The following is a 23,537-nucleotide window of genomic DNA, read 5'->3' as shown; positions in this document are numbered from 1 at the left end:
TCATAGAACACTGAGTGCAACTTCATAATGCATTCATCGAACGTTCATAAGCAACATGTAACTATACCATAACATCCTAACATTCCTTTATCAGCTTTAATATACATTAATAACAAACATTATGCGATTATAATGTTTGTTATTGTCATACCATGCTTGTTATTAATATATATTATAGCTGTTCAGGTATGTTAGGATGTTAAGGCATAGTTACATGCCGCTTATGTTTGTTCTACAAATGTATTATAATGGCATTATGAAGGTGCATTTAATGTAAAGCCTTACCAACTATTGGTCTTACTAATTCCACGACATTCTCATTTTCAGAATGGATCACAGTTTAATAAAAAGGTGGCAATCATGAGTGTTTAATAAACAAACAGTTACCCTATAAAACATTATAAATCTCAGATAACTTCTTTCATTCATTCAGTGACTAATGCTCAGGTTGTGTCACACTCTGGATTCAACCATCATTGCTTGAACTGGTCAGCTTTATTAAAATTTCCACCTTGATAGTGAGAACCATAATAATTAAACAACTTTTACAAAAACTGGTTTATCCTTCCTTCCTTCCTTCATTCATTCATTTATTCATTCATTCATTCATTCATTTTCCATATATGCTTGCCCTATATAGGGTCTCTAGAAACTGAATTGCTGTGCTTATTATTTCATTATAGGTAACTTTCCCCGTTATATTGCCCGTTTTTTAGAAAAGAGTTGGGCTTTTCCTGGAGTTTCCTGGAGATCCTATTAGCTAAGCTAGAGCCACTTACAGTATGTTACTTGCTCAGTTTAATTGATGATCGCTCCGATGTCTCTTCTGCGTACAGGATTTGCTTTAGTCATGGTCTTAATGCTGTTGGACTTTAATATGAAGCTGATTCCAGCCTGGATGCTCTTTCACTAAAACAATAACCTTATAAAAATGCTTCACAGAAGGTAGCCTGAATGTTTTTGCTGCTCTTTGTCTCTCTCTGGTGAGCTCTTTCAGCACTTTGGCTAGATTCATTTTTTGTGCTTCACTTGATTTTTAGGGAGTTATTTATGGAATGAGGAGTGAGCCAAGAGAAATGCCATCAGGAAGAATAATAAAGTGCAAAACAATTTATGTCTGTTATTGTTTTCAGAAAGATGAAACTCGAGGGAACAGAAAAAAATAATAAAGTGTAATATGACTGAAGGTGGAACAAATGCTCTGTATTATACACCTGACTTGTTTTACTGTTGGGCTCCTGTAGAATGGAGAAGGTGTCCTGTGCCATTAATTCTGTGGAAAAATGCTTTTCTATTCAGTATGTTAAAAATCTGTATCCTTAAAAAAGGTTTGATTTGGCTTGCTTTCCATTTGTTTCAGGATATGACTTATTTGTGGTATTCATAAATATGTGGAATATCTATACACAGAATGTTTCTGTTTATTTGATTTTAAAATTAATATCTATAGTATTTATTCTGCAGTTTTCAAAAATGATAAGAATTAGATTTTATCTGCTTATTTCCAGGTTAAAATGCTATTTATTTCCATACTGGAAGTTGCAGTATTTTCACTGGCATCACTGCGCTTACCTGTGTGTTCTGTATTTGTGCCCATTTTGCACTGGTGAATATGTGGAATTTCACGACACGTTTCCTCACTCTCATTGTTATCTTTCATTATGTTGCTCCGCTAGTGGCTGATTGGAGACCGGGAGTCCCACTGTGGCGTCTGCACACGGACGCAGGGCAGGCCGGTATGTGGTTCAGATGGCCGCAGTTATGAAACCAGCTGCGATCTACAGAAGGCAAAGTGCAAGGACCGGTCTTTAGCTATAGCCCACCGTGGTCGGTGCAAAGGTGAGACGCTCCTTAATATAAACTTTCATAAGACGACTTAAACACCTGCGGATCATTTATCTATCTCATTTCAGTTTACTTGAAGCAACAGACAGAAACACGCGCAAAGTGTGAAAAGTAATGGATGCTGTTTCAGGTAAAAACTGGGCAAGAACTGACCAGCCCCTTCCCGGCTTTGGACCAACATCCTCTTCAGAGACCAAGGACACTGAAATCAGAGGTGTGTGTCTTTAAAACAACATTTTTAACCTGCATATCAAGTTGTCTGTTGCTTCATGGTTGAATACCTGGAAGGGAAATGCCTCAGGCATACCTGAGTGGGAAAAAACAGACGGCCCACCTAACAGTGAAACACATTTGGTGGATAGGGGGTAATTTGGGCAGCAGGCATGTCTCGCCTCATTGGACGCATGTAAATATCAACAGCCACAAGATCGTGTTATCAGTTGATGCCATCTTCTTGATTATTTGCTTGGTTGAAATGAAGTGTGAGGGTTTTCTTAGACTTTATTAGGTGCAGACAAGTGGAACATGGCCACTTCTGCATTTACAGTACTTTCTAATTATCGATCAGCAAACTTGAACGTCTTGCCGCCTTTTTTACGTTATATTATTCGGAACTAGTCTGGAAAATCAGCCCAAAAACACTGTTGAATGGGGAACAGTGAATGTGTAGCATTTCAGCATATGAGTTGATGTGTATCGCAGTGAGTAATGTTATGTGTTTGCATTTACATTGCATTAAAGTTCTCAGCCAGGCAAATAGCACATCGCAAATGCTCATGCTGTCAAGGAGACAACTGGGGATAAGTTCAGCTAGGCTGAGCCTCTACGTGAATGCCCAGGTACAAGAGTGCTCTTAGTCGACATGTTGAATGCAGAAGAAACGATATACAAGGCATTGAGTCCTGTTGCATATGGGGCTACATAGCTGTAGGTCAGTGACAATGCCCATGTTGACTCCCATCAACCGTCGAAAGTGCAAGCAGAGGAACTGGTCATCTGGTCCGACCGATTTTCATTTTCTGCTGCATTTGTGCCACAGTAGCTCTCCTGTTGATCTGTGCTGGATGGGATAGCCTTCCTTCACAGTCCACAATGACAAGTTCTGGTGGCGATTCATGGGTTTACCCTTCTTGGACCGCTCTCACCACGGCTGACCGTGAGCACCCCAGAAGCCTGGCCATTTTGGAGATGCTCTGACCCAGTCGTCTGGCCATAATGATTTGGCCTTTCTCAAAGTCACTCAGATCTGTATCCCTGCCCATTCTACATTCCGGATTGTGTTCTATCAAATCAACCAGATTTTGCTCTATCTACTATTCTATCAATAGTCATGACTTAAAACAATATTCCTCTAGTTTTAAATGTATATTAATAATGGGATTCCGTTTCTTTTAATTCATTCTTGTATTTAGAAGGTCACACAATATATTACTTGAAGAAACAAAATAAGCATGGAGTTTCTCACTATCAAGACCAGGACCTCGATTCCAAATCCAGGCCTTGTTTTCAGTTCTCCCAGGTAGTTAGCTTAATAATAACTGATTCTGATAGGTCAGAGGCTTCACACCTGACTGACAGGTAAAGGAAGGCTGGAAAACCAGCAGTGCTCGGACCTCGAGGACCGTGATTCGAACTACACAAAGAAGGAGATATGTTGTCACTTTCTATTCATAATGTCATTTCTATGACATTATGAACCCATGTATGTGGGGGGAGGTAGGAGTGCATGACGAGTTAGTATAGCTGTGTTTGTCTTACAGATATTGGCCAGTTAAGGTGCAAAGCAGAGAGGAATCAAGCACTGGATCACCCTAAGGAATTCATCCCAGAATGCAATGAAGATGGATCTTTCGCCCAGGTCAGATCTTTCTTTCTGGTTCTTTTCAATATATTGCCAATGACATTCAACTGTCCATGTACTATGTAAAAAGATCTATATACTCAATGACATTAATATTTTAGTATATCTGGAAAAAGCATAGTTTGATTGGAAACAATTTTATGCTTACATAATATTATTTGAATCATAGATCAGTCACAAAACAAGCATGTAATTGAAATATATAACTGTAACTTGAACATGCTGATTTGTCATTTATTCAAACTTAAATTCAGTTAAAAAATAATTTTTACATTAATTTTCAAAACCCTTTATGACTCAGTTGAAGTTTTATGCCTTTTAGTTTGCATGTAGGTTATGTTTGTCACATTGATAGAAGGAATTACATGTGTGGAAGAGAATAAGCACACAAGCATATAGTCCTCATACTGAGATCTGATATAAATACATAAAACAAATACATTAACCAGCTGAGTTATGGGCCTGACCCTTCAATGCATGGTGATTATGTAGGACAATCTTTAAGTCTATGCTGAACTGATAGTCAGTGAAGAACAATGGGAACAGATGCAACATGGTCGTATTTTTAAATCTGTTTCTGTGCCTTGAGCAGGATAAAAGCCAGAATATTTTTAGCACATGGCTATCCAAACGTATATGTGATTTAGAGCCAACAATTTTTCAGGAATTTTTGAAAGAAAGAAATTTGGACTGCAAGATTTTTCTGCACTTGTTGAGTGCAAGTTGAAAAGGCTTGATATGGGAATGTGTTGCTTTATTTTTAGGATGGGCCTTGTAGGTAATGCCAGGGATCATGAAATCATTTTTTTTTGGTGGGGGGGAATCTGATGGATAGGTGGTAGGTGTGGCCAGAAAAGAAAAGCACTAGGTAAACATCAACACTATATGGTGTTATCAGAAAATACCACTTGCACACAAAACAGCTATCCAAGTTAACGATAGTCCGATTCATGAAGAAATTGTTCTTTAGAACCGTTTCTTTTTAGTGAATCAGTCGAACCTGTTTTCAAATCTAAAAGAATTTAACTTTTTGTAGGTACATCCACACATTGCACAGATCAAAGTCTTAGATTCTAAAAGTCTAAAAATATTTGGCAAATTATCATATAAATACACAGCCGTGTGTTTTTATTTCACTTACATTTGCTTTTTGTAGACTGTCTGTCGCCCTGTTGCCTTCAGTGCCCCTCCGCATCGGTTGTATTTGTGTTGTGTGCGAGCTCGTCTGCATGGTAGCTGTGGCTTACTAGTTCCAACTAATGATGGCCAAAACGATGCTTCATGAACCATTTGCTGTATTTTCTGACCCCACTAGATGGGGCTGTCTGTTCAGAAAAAGAGCTCAAAGCATGCACCAATGCAAACCAACAGCACCATCTAGTGGGGTGAAAAAATACAGCAAATGGTTCATGAAGTAGATATAATTCAGGTTTTGACCATCACTAGTTCGGCACGTTCGCTTGAGACTAGGCAATATTCGTGAGACTCATAAGACCCATAGGAGATGTTTATGAGATAATTTATTATATATTATGTATTATTATTATTTCTTAATTAAAATACATATAATTACATTATTGGCCACTGGCATCACTGATTTTATTATTTAATTCATTTTCTTTGGCGTAAGTTACTAATTTTGGAGTTGTATTCCCCTAACCCTGTTTTCCCCATTGGATATGTGTATTTTTGTATGCGATTTTAGTGAACGTGAGTTTTTTCAGGAAGCATTAGTTGTGTTGTATTAGGACTGACTGTGATTGTATTCACTAAAACATTCCTTGCACTGACTTGCACTTCTGCATTTTTTATACATTTATCAACCACACATCCACATTGTGTATAAGCTAAACATTATATGTGACCGTTATCTTGTCTTAACTGTGTATGTATGAGAGCTACTGACAACTGGAGACAAATTCCCCATGTGTGTGGACATACTTGGCCAATGAACCTGATTCTGATTACAATAAACACTAAAAAGAACTGTAGTACAATTTTAGTCCATGGGAACAGGAAGACAGCAGTTCAGTGGTTTTTCATTAATGCTCAGTTTTGTGACACTGCAATATAATAACGTTTGATCATTAAATCACATTAGGTGATCCATATATTCTGGTAAATGTGTGTACCTTGAAAGACATTTAATTGATTTATCTCCTTTTTTGTTTTATCTGTATGTGTTCATTAAAGATCACTGCTTGGCTCTCACCATGTCCCAAGTTACGTTGTTTTCTTGTAACAAAGTAAAGCCATTAGGTAAGGCTATAATTATACGTATCTTTGGCTTTAAGTCAAGTCTTTATCTTTGTCCAGAACACTTTTGTGTCCTAATGAATGGTGTCAGCAGTGAGATTTCACAGTAATCTTCTGGGCTTTTTGAGCTTTTGCTTTTAATTGTGTAATGGAAGAGAAATTACTAACACAAGAGGCCCTTGTGTAACATTTGAATTTTAGACACTGTAGTGCCATAAGTGAACTAGAGAAGGTTTGCAGCTTCGAATGTACGATTGCAGAGCAGGAGCCTGGGATTGTAGAGCATCGGCAAGGGATAAAACACAAAGAGAAAAATGTTAGCATTTTATTAACAAGCATTAGCAAGTTTAAACATGCCTATATTCAATTAATTTAGCAGAAATTGATGTGAGACAGGGTGGAGTAGTTTCGCAGTGGTTAAAACCACTTCCACCTTGCTCTGTTCATGTGCAGTTTGCATGTTCTATCTGCGTGTGTAAAGGTTTCCAGCTGCAGTTCGGTGAATTTGTGTCTCCGAACTTCCCATTAGTATGCGTCCTCCACAATGGACGGACGTCCCACCCCATCCAGGGGGCCCTGGGACAGGCGTGACCCTGTCCTGGGTATGTTATTGGATGAGATGGATGGATGACAAGTATGACTTTTTAAATCTGTACTATTTTGATTACTATATACTATTATATCAGTGCAAGAGAACTGGCCTCGATTGTGAAGGTTTTCCTTTTTCATGGCCTTTCATTTCCAGTTCTGTGAAAATGAGTAACCGATTATTTGCACTGGTCTGACGTGCAGGGAGACTAAGGGACTGTGAGGGAGGGAGAAAGATACTGGTTATATTGGGTGCTGTTTTATGTTTTTAGTTTCTTCAAAGGTAGAACCATTTGGTTTCATGTGTGATTTCTGGTCTTTGTCTTTTTCACTTCATGTCACCAAATGTCCATTTCAACATAGTTTAAGGTTAAAGGGTCTGGTTAGATGTATTGTGCCGTCATGCTGCTTCTGCACTATACATGCATTCCCATCCTATTGTAATTAGTAAACTAACCAATAAATAAATACATCATTAGGCAATTATTATGAATACACTGAGTGAAACGTTTACAGATTAAGCAGTGTGGATAAAAACTATTAATTGTTCTAAAAGTAAAAATGTTTTCTGGCAAGGCTACTCCGGCAGTTTTTGTAAGATGAGATTCTTTCTTGGTGTTTGAAAACAGTTCATTTATTCCTGACATACCTGTGATGCATTTGACAGAGAGCAATATATCACATTTCAGAATGAGGGCGCGCGTTTCCATTTGGAAAATACCCTCCAGTTTGGGTGCCAAGACACACTGCAGCCACTGCACACCTGTCCCCCTTTTGCCTTTACTCCAGGTGCAGTGTCACACTTTGACAGGGTACTGCTGGTGCGTCACCCCGGATGGCAAACCAGTGAGTGGTTCATCGGTACATAACAGGACCCCAGTATGTTCAGGTACTGCTTATAGAACAATCGCTGCTATCGAGACTTTAGCTACATGTATGTGTACTGACTACACGTATGCACTGTACATGAAATTCTTTCCTGGTTAATAACAAGTAGGTTATATCAAGACTGAATCCTACCTGTATCTCTATCACTTTGGCCTCCTGAGCTGTCTGCCTTTTCGTTTGCATGCTGCATTGTACTGCACTGGGTCCGCAATGCTACTCACAATGGCCGGGAATGCTTCATGACAATGTGTGTATTTTTCCTCTTTTTTAAATCCGTACTGAGGATTACACACCCTGTGGTGCCAAGCTGGGTACGCTCACATCATTATTTGACCCGGCATTCATTTAAAAATGGCCTTTTTTGGGGGTGTTTTAATCAGGAAGTTACCCAAGTGGTTCCTGTTCAAAATCAAACTAATGCTTAGCAATTTTCCCTGACCTGGATTCTATCGACAACTGTAGACATTCAGGCAATCCCTAATTATAATCTTACAATAATCATGCAAAACATGCAAGATTTAAATTTAGCCACAGTTCAGATGATTAAATGGATATTTAGACATTTTAACCAAACCAAATTTTTTTTTGTTTACTATAATAGCCAACTCGGTATATTACTACCTGCTCCAATTCTGTCCTGCATAAGATCCGATATTTTCATTTTGGTTCCTTGCAAAAGCCAATGTTTTTGGGTGGTCTGCACAATTTCATTTATAACCTGAGAATATATAAATGGCTGTAATTGCTGCATAGAGCTATGTATAAATGGAGTGTTATAAATAATAGAGGAGTTTTATACCACAAGTACTGAACTGAGAACCGGGCATAGAGAGGCACCCTTTAACTGATACTAGACAGAAAGATCAGTCATTCCAAGATCCTCCTTTGCTCGCTTGGTGAAATGGGCCCTGTTTGAATGACAAGAATTATTCACCATGCAAACATTTGCAGGAAACTTCCGTGAATTTATGGGCACTCATGCTGGGACAAGTGGATTGTCAGGTAGTAAATTTCATGATCGCCTTCAGATTTTTCCTGCCTTCCCAATTTTGAGTGTCTAATTTTTCAAGCTTAGGGAATCCATGCATGCAAGTTTATACAGAGATCTTGGTGAATACACATTGTTTACATTATTAAATGCAAACAAAATACAGGTGTGTTGGAATCAGTACAGCATTAAGTTAATACATCATATGCTAAAACGTTAGGGCCCTATGAATGATTTTTGAATGAGATTGATGGTTATGTTGAAAAATCAGTGTAAGTTTTTATTATTAAGATTTGGGACAATGAAAAAATTTATTGCTGAATTTTTAAAACAATCAAAACAGATTTGTGGTGATGTTGGATCTAGATCTGCATATCAGGTTTTTGTAGTAAAAGATCATAAACATGGTTATAATGTGTTATGCCTTTTTATAAATATTTATAGCCATGTTTATAATACTTTGTGAATGCATTGAAATGCATTATGAAGGTGTCTATAATGCATTATACATAGGTGCTTTAAGTAAAGTGTTACCCAATATTGTAATAAAGTTGTAGTTAACTTATTAAGTTTAATTTTCCTTTAAACTGTCGGGACCTATTTTTGTGCCTGCCAGATATTCCATTTTTTACTGTATGGGTAAGTCTCAGGCAATTTTACAGACTACACTGAAGAATTTTGAGGTCTTGAGTACAACTACTTTTGTTACAATTATGCCATTGTTCATGCAAGATAAATTTGTTTTTTGTCTTTTCAGAAATACACAAAACAAGTTGTCTCTAACCTATGGCTGCTGTTTATTCCTCAGGATTATGCACTAGCACGCTTAACAAATTCAAGGTACTGTACTTTTATTTTTAAAGGTTCAGCAACGGATAAGACACCAGGGCCACCTAGTTCCGGAAGGAAAGGTGAGTTTGGAATAGTTATTGCGTGACTGTTTCTTGCATGAATGTTTAGCATAGACTCACACTTCTTCCTGCAAAGGAGAGTTTCCCACTTTTTCTATTTCAGTCTCACTTCTTTGGAAAATTTATCTCATTATCACATATGAAACATTAGATTCAACAAATTTCTTATCTCTTACCCATAAGAAAAGTGTATTTATGATGTGAGAAGCACAGGTATAGCATTCCATTTTAGTGCCATTGCAGTATTTTTACTGTTTCAGTCTTAATATTTTAATGACATGTAGTAATTAATGTATGTGTTATACACGAGTGGCCAAAATTGTGGAAACACCTAGCATTTTTGGTATTAAACTTTAAAAATTACTACACAAATACTGCCGGTAATGTTTATAATCAAAGTATGTTACAAATATCATACACTGGCTAATTAAATAAGTAACTGGGGCAACAGTTGAATAAAGTTTTGCAATCTCTAAAAATTTTGGACACTAGTGTATACAATATACATTATGCTGTATTTTAAAAATATATCTTGATAGCATTGTTTAAAAAAATGGCTTGCTATATTATAAATGTTATAAGACAAACAGAGTATTTACTATTACATCTGCTTTGGCAGTATGTTCTGTGGAATGGAATTGACAATGATGACATCTTGCTAACCCTTTCAGTGTCTGTGGTGATCGTTCTTCCAGTTTTTTTTCAGCAAATGACTATGGAAAGCATGCAACACCCCCTAGTTTTAAAAATGAGTTGTGAAAATAATTAAATAAAATCATAATGTACCTATGTGCCTAACGAGAGCATTAAATCCTACAGGCTAAAGTATGGTGACCTCTCTCCTGGCATTATTGCATATGCTGGCTGCTATTCTAGCTGTGATCATATTTAATTGAACTGTTATCTCATCTTGTGTTAACACAGTTAGCTATGATTGCAGTCACTTCCCAACTGTGCCACGTTGAATTTGTGTTAGTGGATGAATACCAGCAAGGGAAAAAAGTAAACATATTATTTCCCCAGAATTGTTTTTGTTTCTAGAATGAATAAAGTAGTTAATTTGATGTTAAAACTGAACAAGAGGAAACAAATTCTATTTTATTATCATTATTATTATTTAGCAAGAATACTCACAAACAATATTTTGTTCATGAAGTCAATATTTAATATTTTGCAATTAATGTATAATATATAATAAATTACATAAATTACATATTACTTATTCATGTAAACGAATAACCAGCATACATAGTCTCTGTAATTATATATAATCATATGATCACACACACACACACACACACACACACACACACGCTGATGAGCAAAAACTTTATGAGCATTCTCACGTGAAGCGAATAATGTTGACTCGTATAAACAGTGCGTGTCAAGGTCTGAGATATGTTAGACAGTAAGCTAACATTCGGTATGTTGACATGCTGAATGCAGGAGAAATGGGCAGGGATACAGATCTGAGTGACTTTGATAAAGGCCAAATCATTATGGCCAGACGACTGGGTCAGAGCATCTCCAATACGGCCCGGCTTGTGGGCTGCTCACGGTCAGCCGTGGTGAGAGCGGTCCGAGAAGGGAAAACCCATGAATCGCCACCAGGACTCATCAGTGTGGGCTTTAAAGGAACGCTGTCCCGTCTGGCACAAATCAACGGAAGGGCTACTGTGGCACAAATGGCAGATGATTTCGACGATGATCACGAGAGCAATGTGTCGTGACACACAGGGAATCCAGCTCTATTGATCCCTGCTGTGTAAATTTATATACAGGCACATACAGGCTGCTGAGTTATTTTAAATGTAATCTGATTTTCTAAAAAGCAGTGGATATTATAATAGCCTGAGTATCATTTATTGGTTTGCGGCTGCTGCCTTTTTAGGCTGACATAATGTGACATTTCTGAGCATAGTTTGTTTAATTTTGTAAAGCTCTGTAACTGTAACCCTTTACTGGATATGTGGAACATGGATGGATGTAATGTACGGCTTCAAAATACACACAGCACCCAGCACAGGGCAAATTGTTTCAGTACACAGGCAAATCCGACTTCATGACACTGATAAGATGTTTCCATATAATTAACAATTCAAATCAAGGAGTGGCCTGATATCTTGTTATCCTTAATAAAACCCTAGATAAAATGTCAACATTTTGGTAGATAAAATGTCATCATTTTGTATTATTATAATTGTTGTTAGTTTTTATTATTATACATTCAGACCTTATTGGAATACTCAAAAAGGATGTAAAATTATTAACTTTTGAAAAACATGGAAAGCCCCATTTAACAGGCACCTGAAAATAGGTAAATTTTTTATGTGCATTATTTAATTTATATCTACTTAGTTAGGTTGACCAGAACCTGTGGAACTGAATCTTCTCGTTTCTTCAGACATTGAGTTGTACCCTAATGAGTCTGCAGAGAAGGCAGGAACCTCAGTATCGATAAGCCAGCAAGTCATTCCAGAGGCGATGTCACTCGCTGGCAGTCATTTGAAAAAACAGGCTCTGTCTCACTGTAGCTGTACGTCTGGTCTTGGTGAAGGATTTTCTTCCCCTCTGTACAGTAAGATGATGTAAGACTGGGTAGGAAATTTCTAGTTTTCTCTGTCTCAGAAAGGCATCTGTGTAGGCGGGTTGCCAGATTGGGGAGACGTCCTTTGGACGCCGTTGTAGTGAAGATCGAATCAGCAGTGTTATATGGACAGACTTCTCACGGGAAGCTACATAAATTTGCTATTAGTTTTATACTTATTTTACATTAGTTTTGTAATTATATAATTTATTACGTGTATGATTCAACCATTTAAAGCCGTTTTGGATTTTTTTTTTATTATGATGTATTATATACTTAGCTTTTGCGTAACTTTGGACAAACGTATGTACTAAATAAATAAATGTAAGGATGTATTGTGACCACAAAATTACTGTCATCTAATTGTATGTTAGTGGAAAGTTCAGGTCCAGAACATACAAATCCAGACCAGAATTTTGATTCAATCAACCAGTTGAGTACTCTGTGAATGTGACTCTTTACGCTCAACCGGTAGGCTGAAACAAAATCTTGGTCTGGATTTGTACTTCTTGAACCTGAACTTTTCACCTCTGGTTAGTTGATTTGTATCACCAGTCAGCTGGCTTTTCCGGTAGTTTGGCCAACCCCAACCCTTACCAGGCCTTCCCATGGGGTGTATGTGCTTGGCACTGGTCTGTGGCAGAAGCAATACAGGACAGGTTGTAGTATCCCACGCATAGGTAAGTAGGTCATATTCTCCTGCTAAGTACTGTAATCCTCTGCATCACTGTTTCCCAGTCGGGTCCTTGGGTCCCCACATACAGTCTACATTTTACCAGGAGCTGGGAGGGAGCAAAAACGTAGACTGTCTGTGGGCCCCCACAGACCAGGTTGGGAAATGCCGCTTTAAATATATAATACATAGAAATACAAGAAAAAAAGGAAGGGTAGACGTTTGCTTTTCAGTTACTCTATAAAATGTTCATATTGAAATTCTATTTTGATTGAACAATTACAAAGGGCACCATCGGGGGTGCAGGTTACAGGAATTCCAAACACAACATCATTAAATGCATTATGATGAATTGTTAGGTTAGTAATGTGGAACCATGATATGAATTATTTCAGGTCAGCATGTTCATATTTATTTTAAGTTTTTTTTTTTTTATGGGAGAGACCATATTGTTTTACGCTCAACCACTATGTACTGAATTTTGGAGCAGGTGTTACAACTCAGGCACCGGTATTTATACGGGTCATATATTATATGGGTGGAAGGGGGGTAATGCGGGTGTTTATCTATGTTTGTGGGTAGGGGGGAAGTAGGGGAGGATTATAGTGGCTCTGGAATTAGGGTTTCTTTTACACCAATCTCTCTCTTCACCTTTTCACTATCTAAACACCTCTTCCTCTTCCTCGGTCTGTTTTTCTCTGTGCTCCTGGCCGGGCCATGTGCAAACCCCAACCATTCAACAGTTCTGGAGAGTAGATTGTATTAACCTCAATAATGGTAGTCTCTTTCCGTTTCTTTCTCACCCTCAACCCAGATGATGGGTCCAAGCCAACGCCCACAATGGAGACACACGTCGTATCTGATGGCGACGGTACGAAGGTTCATTGATTTTATTAAGGAAAAGCCTCGAATTTGAAGTATCAAAAAGATCAGACATTCCCCATATTTACTAGGGCATTTTTTTCATGTGCATACCTTAATGTTGAAATGTTACTGTATAATTACATAAGAACTATACAAACGAGAGGAGGCCATTTGGCCCATCGAGCTCGCTTGGGGAGAACTTAACTAATAGCTCAGAGTTGTTAAAATCTTATCTAGCTCTGATTTAAAGGAACCCAAGGATTCAGCTTGCACTACAGGAAGACAAAGTGTTGCTTTTTAAATACTGCTTTTTAACTGTAAATTCACACATTCTGACTGATTTCCCGACTTGCACACAGAAGGAAAAACATGAAGTATTTGTTTCCTTTGTAATGAAACAAGCTATTAAAATTATCATGGCAATAAAAGCTAGTTAAATTTAAAGAATTTGCACTTGTAATTACAGTATATGTCTTCCTGTCTGTGACATCACAGTCACAACAAGCTTCTTTACCCATTCAGGGTTTTCCCAGAATGTGTGTGATGACTATAAAAGATCCTTGTCCCCCATGTATAGAGATCACCGCCCCAACTTTATGGATCAAACAGCTAGACTACAAAGAAAACAAGCAGAACAGCTCCAGTTTCAGGCGATCAGGTAAGAGAAGCATTAAGCTGAAATGAGAGGTTCTTCTCTAAGAAGTTAAAGTCATCCAAAGGAGTAGCCTGTGTCAAACAATATGCAGCAAAATTAGCTAGATTTCTTTCTAGGTGTCCAAAAACATTACTCTACAAGTACTAGTTAGAAAAAGACTTTAAGTCCCACTTTCTTCATCTATTTACTGGTGCTTTTGTATTTATTGGTGCTATTGTACACTATGTGATACAGTTTAATTTTCTCAGATGAAAATGTGGTACTTACTGAGTTACTGACCCATTCTTTGTGTGCAGATGGTGCTCAGCTCCAACAATAATTGATGCATCATTCAACATCAGTTAAGAACGAGTTATGAGTGCGTGAAATTAGTCTGACCAACTGTAAACTAAAACTGTTTCTTTTACGAATACAAAGCTCTTCTTATAACAGTAAGAAAAAGGACCTCTTGAGATACCAGAAAACTGCAGCATTAAAATTATCTTTGCTGATTTCAAACCATTCATTATTTTGTACTTAGCTGTAGTGTCTGATCCAGTGGTCATACAGTCCACTCATCTCAAGCTTAAGATTCATTAGAAACCATGTGAGGTGAGCTGAAAATGTACAGCATCAGATCACGTTTCATTTGTCCTTTTTCACTCTCTTTTAAGCAGAATAATTTATTTAGTTTTTTCTGTCCCCTGATAACTTATATTGAAAAGGCCATGGCACCTTTGGGGAATGGGTGATCAGTTCTGTCAATCTTTGCTAGTGCTATGTTTGAGTAAAGGCTCATAAATAGTAGTGTGGCTAGCGGGTGGCAGGCAGTTTTAGGTTTTTCCACATAAATCAAGAAAAATAAAGAAGCATGCATACTGTACACTTTAGCTAAGCTAAAATCCTTCCTAGATAAGGAGGGAAATTTGTATTTGTCTCTTTCTCTCTTGTGCTTGCACCAGTCGAGGACGTCAGCATAGATATTTTAAAGTTCTGAATATAGAATGAGCAGCATGGTTACTAAGAGGCCTCACTCTTCCATGGTTGAGGTTGGGATTCCTGTTCTGTGTGTGATTGGAGCTTGCATGATCTCCCAGGGTTTCTATTGGTTTTCACTAGATATTTTGGCTCCTCCCACAGTCCAAAAATATGTAGATAAGTCATTTGTTTCGCCAAATTGCTCTTTGTCTATAACCGTTTGCGTGAGGGTGTGCCTTGTGATGGACTGGCATTCCGTCTAGGGTAGGGTGTCCACTGGCATGACCCTACAAAAGGAGGACAAAGGGTCAAAAAGTAGGACGCCCTTTGGAAAGTTGCTGGGGTTGGGGGGCGTTGGGTAGGACAAAACACAACGACATTAGTCAACAAAGTTACGTAAAACTATGTTCATTTATTCACTTAATCCCCTGATGCAGTACAACTCTTAAGGGATTAAGTTTGATATGCTAAAGTACGTCAAATGAAAAGGTTATTTCAATAAGTTCTAAATTCTAGATGCTGTATTTTAAATCTATCTTTGCCAGTCCTGAAAAGGTGAAATTGGAATACATTATTTACTTTAATAGCCCATAACGATGTAAAGTATGCGTACGGAAGCCGAGAACGGCAGTGCTTGCGATTATTTTTTAATGCCATTATCTCAAGGAAAAAGGAGGGAAAAAAGAGGACAAGGGGGCAAAAAGTAGGACAGAGGGCTGGAAAACCGGACTGTCTGGACAAAATCCGGGAAAGTGGTCATCCTAGTCCAGAATTGCCCTCGGCTTGGGCTCTCTGCTTCTTAAGAGAGGATTCAGGCATACCTCCATCACGCAGCTGGGTCAGTGGTTCTGGAAGACGGTTGGCTGGATGAGTATAGACCCTTTAAATGAGATCCTGCCATAATGTTAGCCTGCTGTTCTTCCTTTCTGATGTAAAAAGAAAAAAATTTGACAGTCATACAAAACCAACTTCAGTTTCAAAATGCTCTCAGCACAAGTATCGGTATTCTCGTGTATTACCTGCAAGAAGATGGTGATTTTTGGACCATGTTTTTATAGAAGAAATCAGATATGCTGTCTTTACTATTTATAGCAAAGAAAATGTAAGTTATAAGATTGAATGTCTGTACAAAACACCTATTGAACATTTTCTCTTGGGGAAATTGTAAGCAGTTTGAGGGGCCTGTGTGGAGGACAGAGATTCACAGTGACAGCTCTTTGGAAGTAAATTTCTGCAGTAATCCTACTGCTTGTCTGCTTTTAATTAGCATCTGGTGTCCTCAGAGGATGGGGGTATGGGGGGGGGGGTATTTGGGGGATTAGATGTCGTCACTTCACTGGGTTTCAACTGTTGTCCTAAAGGGTACATTTGGCTGGGAATCAAGATGCTGTATTCTAAACCTGTCTTTGCCAGTCCTGAAAAGGTGAAATTGGACCTGTGCTACTCTGGGACAAATAGCTGCAGGAATACATTATTTAGTCTACCTTTATCAAAATCTAATGGGCTGAATTAAAGTACTTGCGAATAAGCGAATACAGTATGCCTTTCCATTGCACTCAGCCTGCATCCAAGACCGGATCCGTCTTTGAAAAAAGTATAAAGTATGTTTAAAGATTAAGGAAAAGAAAAAGGTAGACAGATTCTCTTTTCAGTGAAGATAGTCTTGCAGGGCTCTGGCACGAGAACCTGGACTATCATAGATATCCTTTGTATGGAGAAGAAAAAATAAGCGGCATGCAGGATGGCAAATGTGTGCCCTGCTGAGAGCAGAAAGGAATCTTTACTGGAATCTTCCACGAATGGTGTGTGTGAGCTCAGCAGGTTTCCTTGGACGGAGCTGAAAAGTTTTTATTATTGAATTATGAGCCATAAATAAATATAATTACTCATTGACTCACGTTATGTGGACCTTTTATGGGAACCTGGGAACGTTAACAATGACAGTAAAGAAGGAAAACAAGCACAGAGAATTTAATTAATTTCCACGTTTTCTAATTTTGGTTCCCGTTGTAATACTTACTGTCTATTTATGGAATTCCATCATCTGCTATGGTGCAAAACAGAAAGGAAAAACATGAAAGGTGAGCGGAGTCTCATACACCAGAAAAGAATGAAAAGGAAAAAAATACTGAGAATTCAACCCTTTTTATTTGTGTGTATATATATAAATATATATATATAAAAACAATTTTCATTTGAGGATGTCAGCTGCCTGGCGCCACTGTGCCCTCTGTATTATAAACAGTGCTAAATAATTTGGAAATGAAGGAGCCTTGACGTTAGTTGAGAGGCCATGAAGCAAACACTTGAGCCCAGTGCCTTCCTGGAAACACAAGTGGGCATGATGCCTCTGACAGCAGACGAACTCTGCAAATAGGCACCTTCTGAGGTACCACAAATGCCCTGAGGGGCAACAGTGAACTTTCCAGTTTTGTCAATATTGGTATTATTATTATTGTGTGATGGACAAAAATGGAGGGAAATTCCTATATTCTCTTACAGTACCAGGGTGGTTTGGGACCACTGTCCACTACATTCCTTTAGAAGTATTTCCATTCCTCCAGACAAAAATTGACAGAAAAAAATGTACAGTTTAAAAATAAAGGAAAGTTAATCTCTTCTGACAGCCCAAATTATAGTTAGGGGATATATCTGCTGTGATAGTTTGGTTGGAGTTTATAAGAATAGACAGATTTGTAATTTATACAAGTGCAATATTTTAGAGATGGTTATAATATGCTATTCATTGTAGTTATCTTTTAGTAGTATACAGTATGGCTATGAAAGACATGCTAGTCTCTGTTCGAACTGACTGTGTTAAACAGGGAGCCGTAACCGGGTTGTTTCAGGGTAATATCTTGTAAACAGACTTGATGTGGCAAAGCACACTTCACTACAATAAAATAGTCTGAATTTCAGTAGGAGGTTTTGTTGTGTTTATCCCAACATGTAAGGCTGAGCGGCAGACTAAATGGGTTTGAATATAAATAGATTACAACAGAACAACTTGCAAAATGAAACTGTTTTCAAATGTCAGCCTGGTATTAAATAGATAATATCAGATAATTGGAATAGAATGTTATTGCTAGGAAATCCTTGAACAATACAGTGTTTAAAAAAAAAGTTCATGCTGTGTTAATTCACCTCCATACTTGGTTTGGCTCAATTTTAATATTTTTCTTTTAAAGATATCTGTCTGCTTGGGTATCTTTGAATTATATATATTCAAAATTATGTGTGTATGTGAGTGTGTGTGTATCTATATCTATATATATATATATATATATATATATATATATATATATATATATATATATAATGTATTTTACTATATTTCACATACTGGGTGTGGTAATTAAATTTGTCCATGTCCTGCGTTGTGTCTCCACATTGAGTGTGTTTCTCATGATTTTAGAGAAAGTTCCTTCTTGTGACCAGGAGAGACAGAGTGCACTGGATGAAGATCATCAGAACTCAAGACAGGCCATTTTCATTCCAGACTGCGGGCCCGGAGGCCTGTACAAACCAGTCCAGTGTCACCAGTCCACAGGTTACTGCTGGTGTGTTATGGTGGATACTGGGCGGCCAATCCCTGGGACTTCCACCAGGTAACGATATAGATGAGAAATGAAGGATGGAATGGAATGGAATTCTGAGAATGGAATTGAAGGGTTTATGGATAGGAATCAGAGAAAGAGAAATCTGCTGAATGGTCACGATTCATGAGGAATCCAAGAGCATTTAGAAAGAAAAAAAGAGGGAGAATGGACCACCCACGGGGGTTTACCACAGATTGCTCAACTTGTAATTATAAAGTATTCGAAATCTTTATGATTCCCACAACAACGGAGTATCCCAACACGCTGAAGCACTAGCCAACTCTAATGTAGCCCCTGTTCACTTATTTGAGGCTGCCAACATGTCCCTGGATAACATAAAAAATATAAGACTATAAATTTACTAGGCTAACATCTTGCTGCTTTCTTGACTTTTTCACCTGCTCACCTATCCAGGCTAAATTTATTTGAAATATATGTGCATGATTTTGGCTCAGCTCTGGGGTTGGTACTGTTGCTTCACATAGTTTGGAGGTTGGCAGTCTGAACCTCATGATTTTGGCTCAGCTCTGGGGTTGGTGCTGTTGCTTCACATAGTTAGAGGTTGGCAGTCTGAACCTCACCTTTGCTCAGTGTGTCTCTGTATGTTTCCTCTGGCAGTCTAACGACATGCATTTAGATGACTTGCTGTCTCCAAGACCGTAGTGTATATATGCGCCTATGTGTTGATGGACTTACATCTTGTCCAGGATCTTGTACCTCAGTCTTGTATCCTGTTCTGCCTGGGATAGGCTCCAGGCCTCGTCCTCTGACCCTGACCAGGGTGAGTGGATAGAAGATTGATGGCTATATGATCAAGAAACTCAGACTGGCACCTAATGTCTGTTTGTGGAATTCTGAGGTCTGCATTTCAGAGATTTTTTTTTTGTTTGTTTCAAAGAAACAAACCAAGAAGTGTGAAGAAGGTACAATTGTGATTTTTAAAGTACAAGAAAATTTATTATGTCATTTTAATCTTACATTGTCAAGTAAAATAGGTTATATTTTTGTGTTGTTTTGGCACATTATCAAAAAATATGGAATGAATCAAGGAGTGCAGAATTGCCTTTAATTTTTATTCTAATCTAGTATTCGAGAAAAAAAATTATTTGGGGGAAAAAAATCACTCACTCATTTTTTTTTGAAAGGTATGGTATCACAACAGGGAGAACTGTGTTTTTTCAGTCATGTAAATCTGATCACATTATAGGTCCCTACACTCTGGATCCTGGGCCATACCCCATGTCATCCCCTTCTGCACACCACTTCGTGACCAATGTCCATATTGCCTCCCTGTCCCTGTCTCTATCATGACATTAGATACCAGATGCCTGATTGTGACAGTGGTGCTCGGTCGCGGGCCTCTGAAACGGACGATCCATTCCGGGACAGAGATTTGCAAGGTAAAGCAGGGAATCGAACAATGCCCAGAATTCACAAGTTCGGGTGCTGAATAATTATGGAGCAAAAAAAGCTGTTAGACACTGAACTCTCAGCACTAGAAAACATCAGAATGATTCTGCCTAAACTTCAAGTTGCTTAACTTACTTCAGAGGCATTTTTACAGGCATTTTTTGATGTCGTCCTATTTTAGAGGGAAGTAGAATGTATTTACACATTTCCCATGTAATACTTTTTGATACCATAATTTGGTGATACACCCCTAGCCTCATTACCATTGACTTTGTTTTCGTAGCTGAGCTCTTTACCCGTGATTTAAAGTTGTTACTTATAATGCTTATTTAATGCAAAAATCTGTTAAATCTGCAGAGTGATGCACGAGTTTGCACTCCCCTGCAGAAGTGTGGCAGATTTACGGCATGTGTGAGGGATGTGGGGCTCGGGGGGGCTGTTATAACTTCAGAACCGGCAAAACATAGATGGACATCATGGGAAAACAAATGATAGGCAGTCACCCGCTATAGCTCGACACTCTCCATGCTAGATAAAGGAATAATTTCAAGAAGGAAAACAAGAGAGGTTTTTTATACTTGATGTCCCATCCAGGGTATATTCACCACAATCATTTCATTACTGTAATGACTAATTTAACACTTGGATAGAGATGCACTGAAGCACTGTGTTTCTGCGTTGCTGTATTTCGGGAGATGCTAATTGGATTGACCTGTTTTGCTGTTTGATCACGCAAAACACGCTCAGTCAACATAAAGGAAGGAACGGTGTTGGTATTAGGTGGTTCATAGCTGGAGAGTGAATTAATGGTTAAGAAACCTACAAAATTAGATGCTTACTTTATTATGTTACAGTGTTTGAAGTGTCTTTTTAACAAACACAATTAAGGTGGAAAAGTTTGCGCTCGTCCAACATGCTATAAAAAACATGCATCGGGGCAATTAAAACACGTTACCCTTAGTGTTTGCCATTGTGTCATAAAATTTAACAAGGCTGCAAAATTCCAACATTGCTCGGTTATACCAGTCCTCTGCCTTTTCTTTCTTTCTTTCTTTCTTTCTAATCTCTGTCTACACTGTATCGTATGATGTGTCATGTGCCTTTACATATGCAAAGAATCTAATATTTGGGTAAAGTATATGTTTTACTAAGCATGTATAAAATATTAAAATATTTGTTTTTCCCATAGTTGATACTTTACATATACAGGGCAATCCAAAAGACATTTAATGTGAACATGGGAATGACATGCATACTCCAGAAATCAAACTATAGAAAGCCTGGAGCCCATCGCAGGCAGAACAGGGCATGAGACAAGGGGACCCCCTGAATTAAGAACAAATTAGAGTCACGGGAACTGCAAATCCTCCAGAGGATACCCACTGAGAAAAGATCAAGCTGCTGTTCCTTCGATGAAGCAAAATTATTCACTCTTTTTTGCAATTCCTTTCACACTTATGACAGGTTGCCCAGAGGCAAAGAAAGTAGAATTCATTACCACTTTGTTGGATGCACTTACCACAGACATGGTACAGGCTGTAAACTCACCCACCCCCTCTGGTGGTGGGAGGTAAGTGATACAATATTCTTAAACTCAACAGACCCACGAGCATGGAGCACTGCCATTGATAAAACCTTGCTATATATTGCTTTGCTTTATTTAATTAGCAAATGTTCCATTATAGCGTCGTTTTAATATGCGTTCTACTTTCTGCCCAGGTTTGCGGAACCGGACCCCACCCACACGCTGGAGGAACGTGTGGTTCACTGGTACTTTGCCCAGCTGGATAACAACGCAAGCAGTGACATCAATAAAAAAGAGCTTAAGCCCTTCAGGCGTTACGTGAAGAAGAAAGCCAAACCCAAGAAGTGTGCCCGCAAGTTCATTGACTACTGTGACCTGAATAATGATAAGGCCATTTCTCTCCTGGAGCTGAAGGGCTGCTTGGGAGTGAGTAAGGATGGAGGTGAGGATGACTACGAGTGGAGGAAGGATAAGCTGCTGATATGTTGACCCAACACAATAAGCCAGTATAAACTTTTCTATTTAAACTTCTGATCATATGCATCCAGTTCAGCGAGCGATTAGGTTTGCGTTTTTATTCAATTTTAAAAAATACTCTTGCCAGGCAGTCATATCTATCTATCTATCTATCTATCTATCTATCTATCTATCTATCTATCTGTCTATCTATCTGTCTGTCTGTCTGTCTGTCTGTCTGTCTGTCTGTCTTGTCTGTTTAGCTATTGCTGATTTATAGCTGGATAGCTCTATAGCTCGGATATTGCTGATCATGGCTGAGATCAGTTGAAATCGGTTGCCTAGCTTTTATTTGCCTTAGCTTGCCAAAATACAGAGGGAAATAAATGCCTTCGGAATGCAGGGCAGGGAAGGACAAATGGAAAGAACACCTCCAGACTCCCAGGGTGCATCTGTCTGGCTTTCAGTACGGGAAACTGCTTACAGCTACACACTGGCATCTGTGTAAAATGTATTAAGTCAGTCTCCTGGAAGAGCAGTAGGCTTTGTTGAGAAGTGATGCTGTGGCACAGACTTGCATGCAGAACAAGTAAACTTGTGTTTCCGTTTCTTCCAGCAGGTAGTTCAGTGAGCAGCATCGGCCAAGGAACAAGGCAAGGCAGTCATTTGTTCAGTAAGCCATACTAATTTGCTTTCGCTTGAACTGCCGTTAGTGTTTTCCTCAATTGCTTTGGAGCATTTCTCAAATGACGATTAACATTTGCAAAACAACAAGTGTAATCCCCATACCACAATGTCACATCTGCACAGCAGAACATCATTTCCCACTGGTTCGCACAAATTTCCAAATGTTTTAGTACATATGTGGAAATCGTTTTGTACAGTTGTCATCATTTGGCACAATTTTCATTTGCTTTCGTCTTGTTGGTCAAAATAGATTATGTAGTTTCCCACTGTAATAATTTTACACCCAAAACTATATATGCATGTGATCACTGTGTTAGCCAGCAAATGCGAAACAGTTAACTAAGCTTTCAAAACTATTTAAAAATACATTCCATAAACTGTAGTGAAATAGCATTTTTGTTTTTGCTTCACACAGTACATGGTTTTGTTTTCATTTCGTTGTTTTTGTATTGCCACAGTGCTGTGTGGCTTTTTTTGTTTGCTATTGTACTGTGTCTGGAGATGTGAAGAAGTGCATGCGAGTGCTGTCTCTTGCCAGTGAACTTTACATACTGTAGTGCAGTGCCTTGCAGTGCTGAAGCTGGTGTCTTTGACATGAATAAGTATCAGTTTGCCAAAGAAAAACTATGAGTCGGTGACAATGAGAAAGTGGGAACTGACTATCATTGAGCATTGTGGAGTTCCGGAGCAGAAATACACTGGCATACTGACAATATATCTAAGCATTTTGGTTAAAACGATGCTGACTGTACTTTTCATTTTGGCGGCACTGATTAATTCATTGGTG

The 23,537-nt window shown here is 38.4% G+C and overlaps 1 protein-coding gene across 8 annotated transcripts in view; it reads left to right on the top strand.

Annotated features, from left to right (window-relative positions):
- The window catches only part of smoc1 (SPARC related modular calcium binding 1), a 53,203-nt gene that overhangs the window by 20,987 nt on the left and 8,679 nt on the right, over positions 1-23,537 (top strand). Inside the window, exons 2-14 of one of the 8 annotated variants that reach the window (XM_072699075.1) lie at positions 1,677-1,839; positions 1,976-2,059; positions 3,606-3,703; positions 7,340-7,439; positions 8,390-8,440; positions 9,290-9,337; positions 13,379-13,468; positions 14,039-14,119; positions 18,489-18,681; positions 19,990-20,072; positions 21,547-21,652; positions 21,802-22,049; positions 22,683-22,716. In XM_072699075.1, coding sequence (XP_072555176.1) covers positions 1,677-1,839; positions 1,976-2,059; positions 3,606-3,703; positions 7,340-7,439; positions 8,390-8,440; positions 9,290-9,337; positions 13,379-13,468; positions 14,039-14,119; positions 18,489-18,681; positions 19,990-20,072; positions 21,547-21,652; positions 21,802-22,049; positions 22,683-22,716 — 1,379 coding nt within the window. Of the gene's footprint in view, positions 1-1,676; positions 1,840-1,975; positions 2,060-3,605; positions 3,704-7,339; positions 7,440-8,389; positions 8,441-9,289; positions 9,338-13,378; positions 13,469-14,038; positions 14,120-18,488; positions 18,682-19,989; positions 20,073-21,546; positions 21,653-21,801; positions 22,050-22,679; positions 22,737-23,537 lie in introns of all 8 variants that reach the window. The other 7 variants (XM_072699076.1, XM_072699073.1, XM_072699074.1 and 4 more) reach the window with 7 other exon arrangements.

This window comes from Paramormyrops kingsleyae, chromosome 14, assembly GCF_048594095.1.
Source record: "Paramormyrops kingsleyae isolate MSU_618 chromosome 14, PKINGS_0.4, whole genome shotgun sequence".
Taxonomy (NCBI): Eukaryota; Metazoa; Chordata; class Actinopteri; order Osteoglossiformes; family Mormyridae; genus Paramormyrops; species Paramormyrops kingsleyae.
The sequence above is the reverse complement of the archived record's forward strand: the minus strand, read 5'-3'. Positions and strand labels throughout refer to the sequence as shown.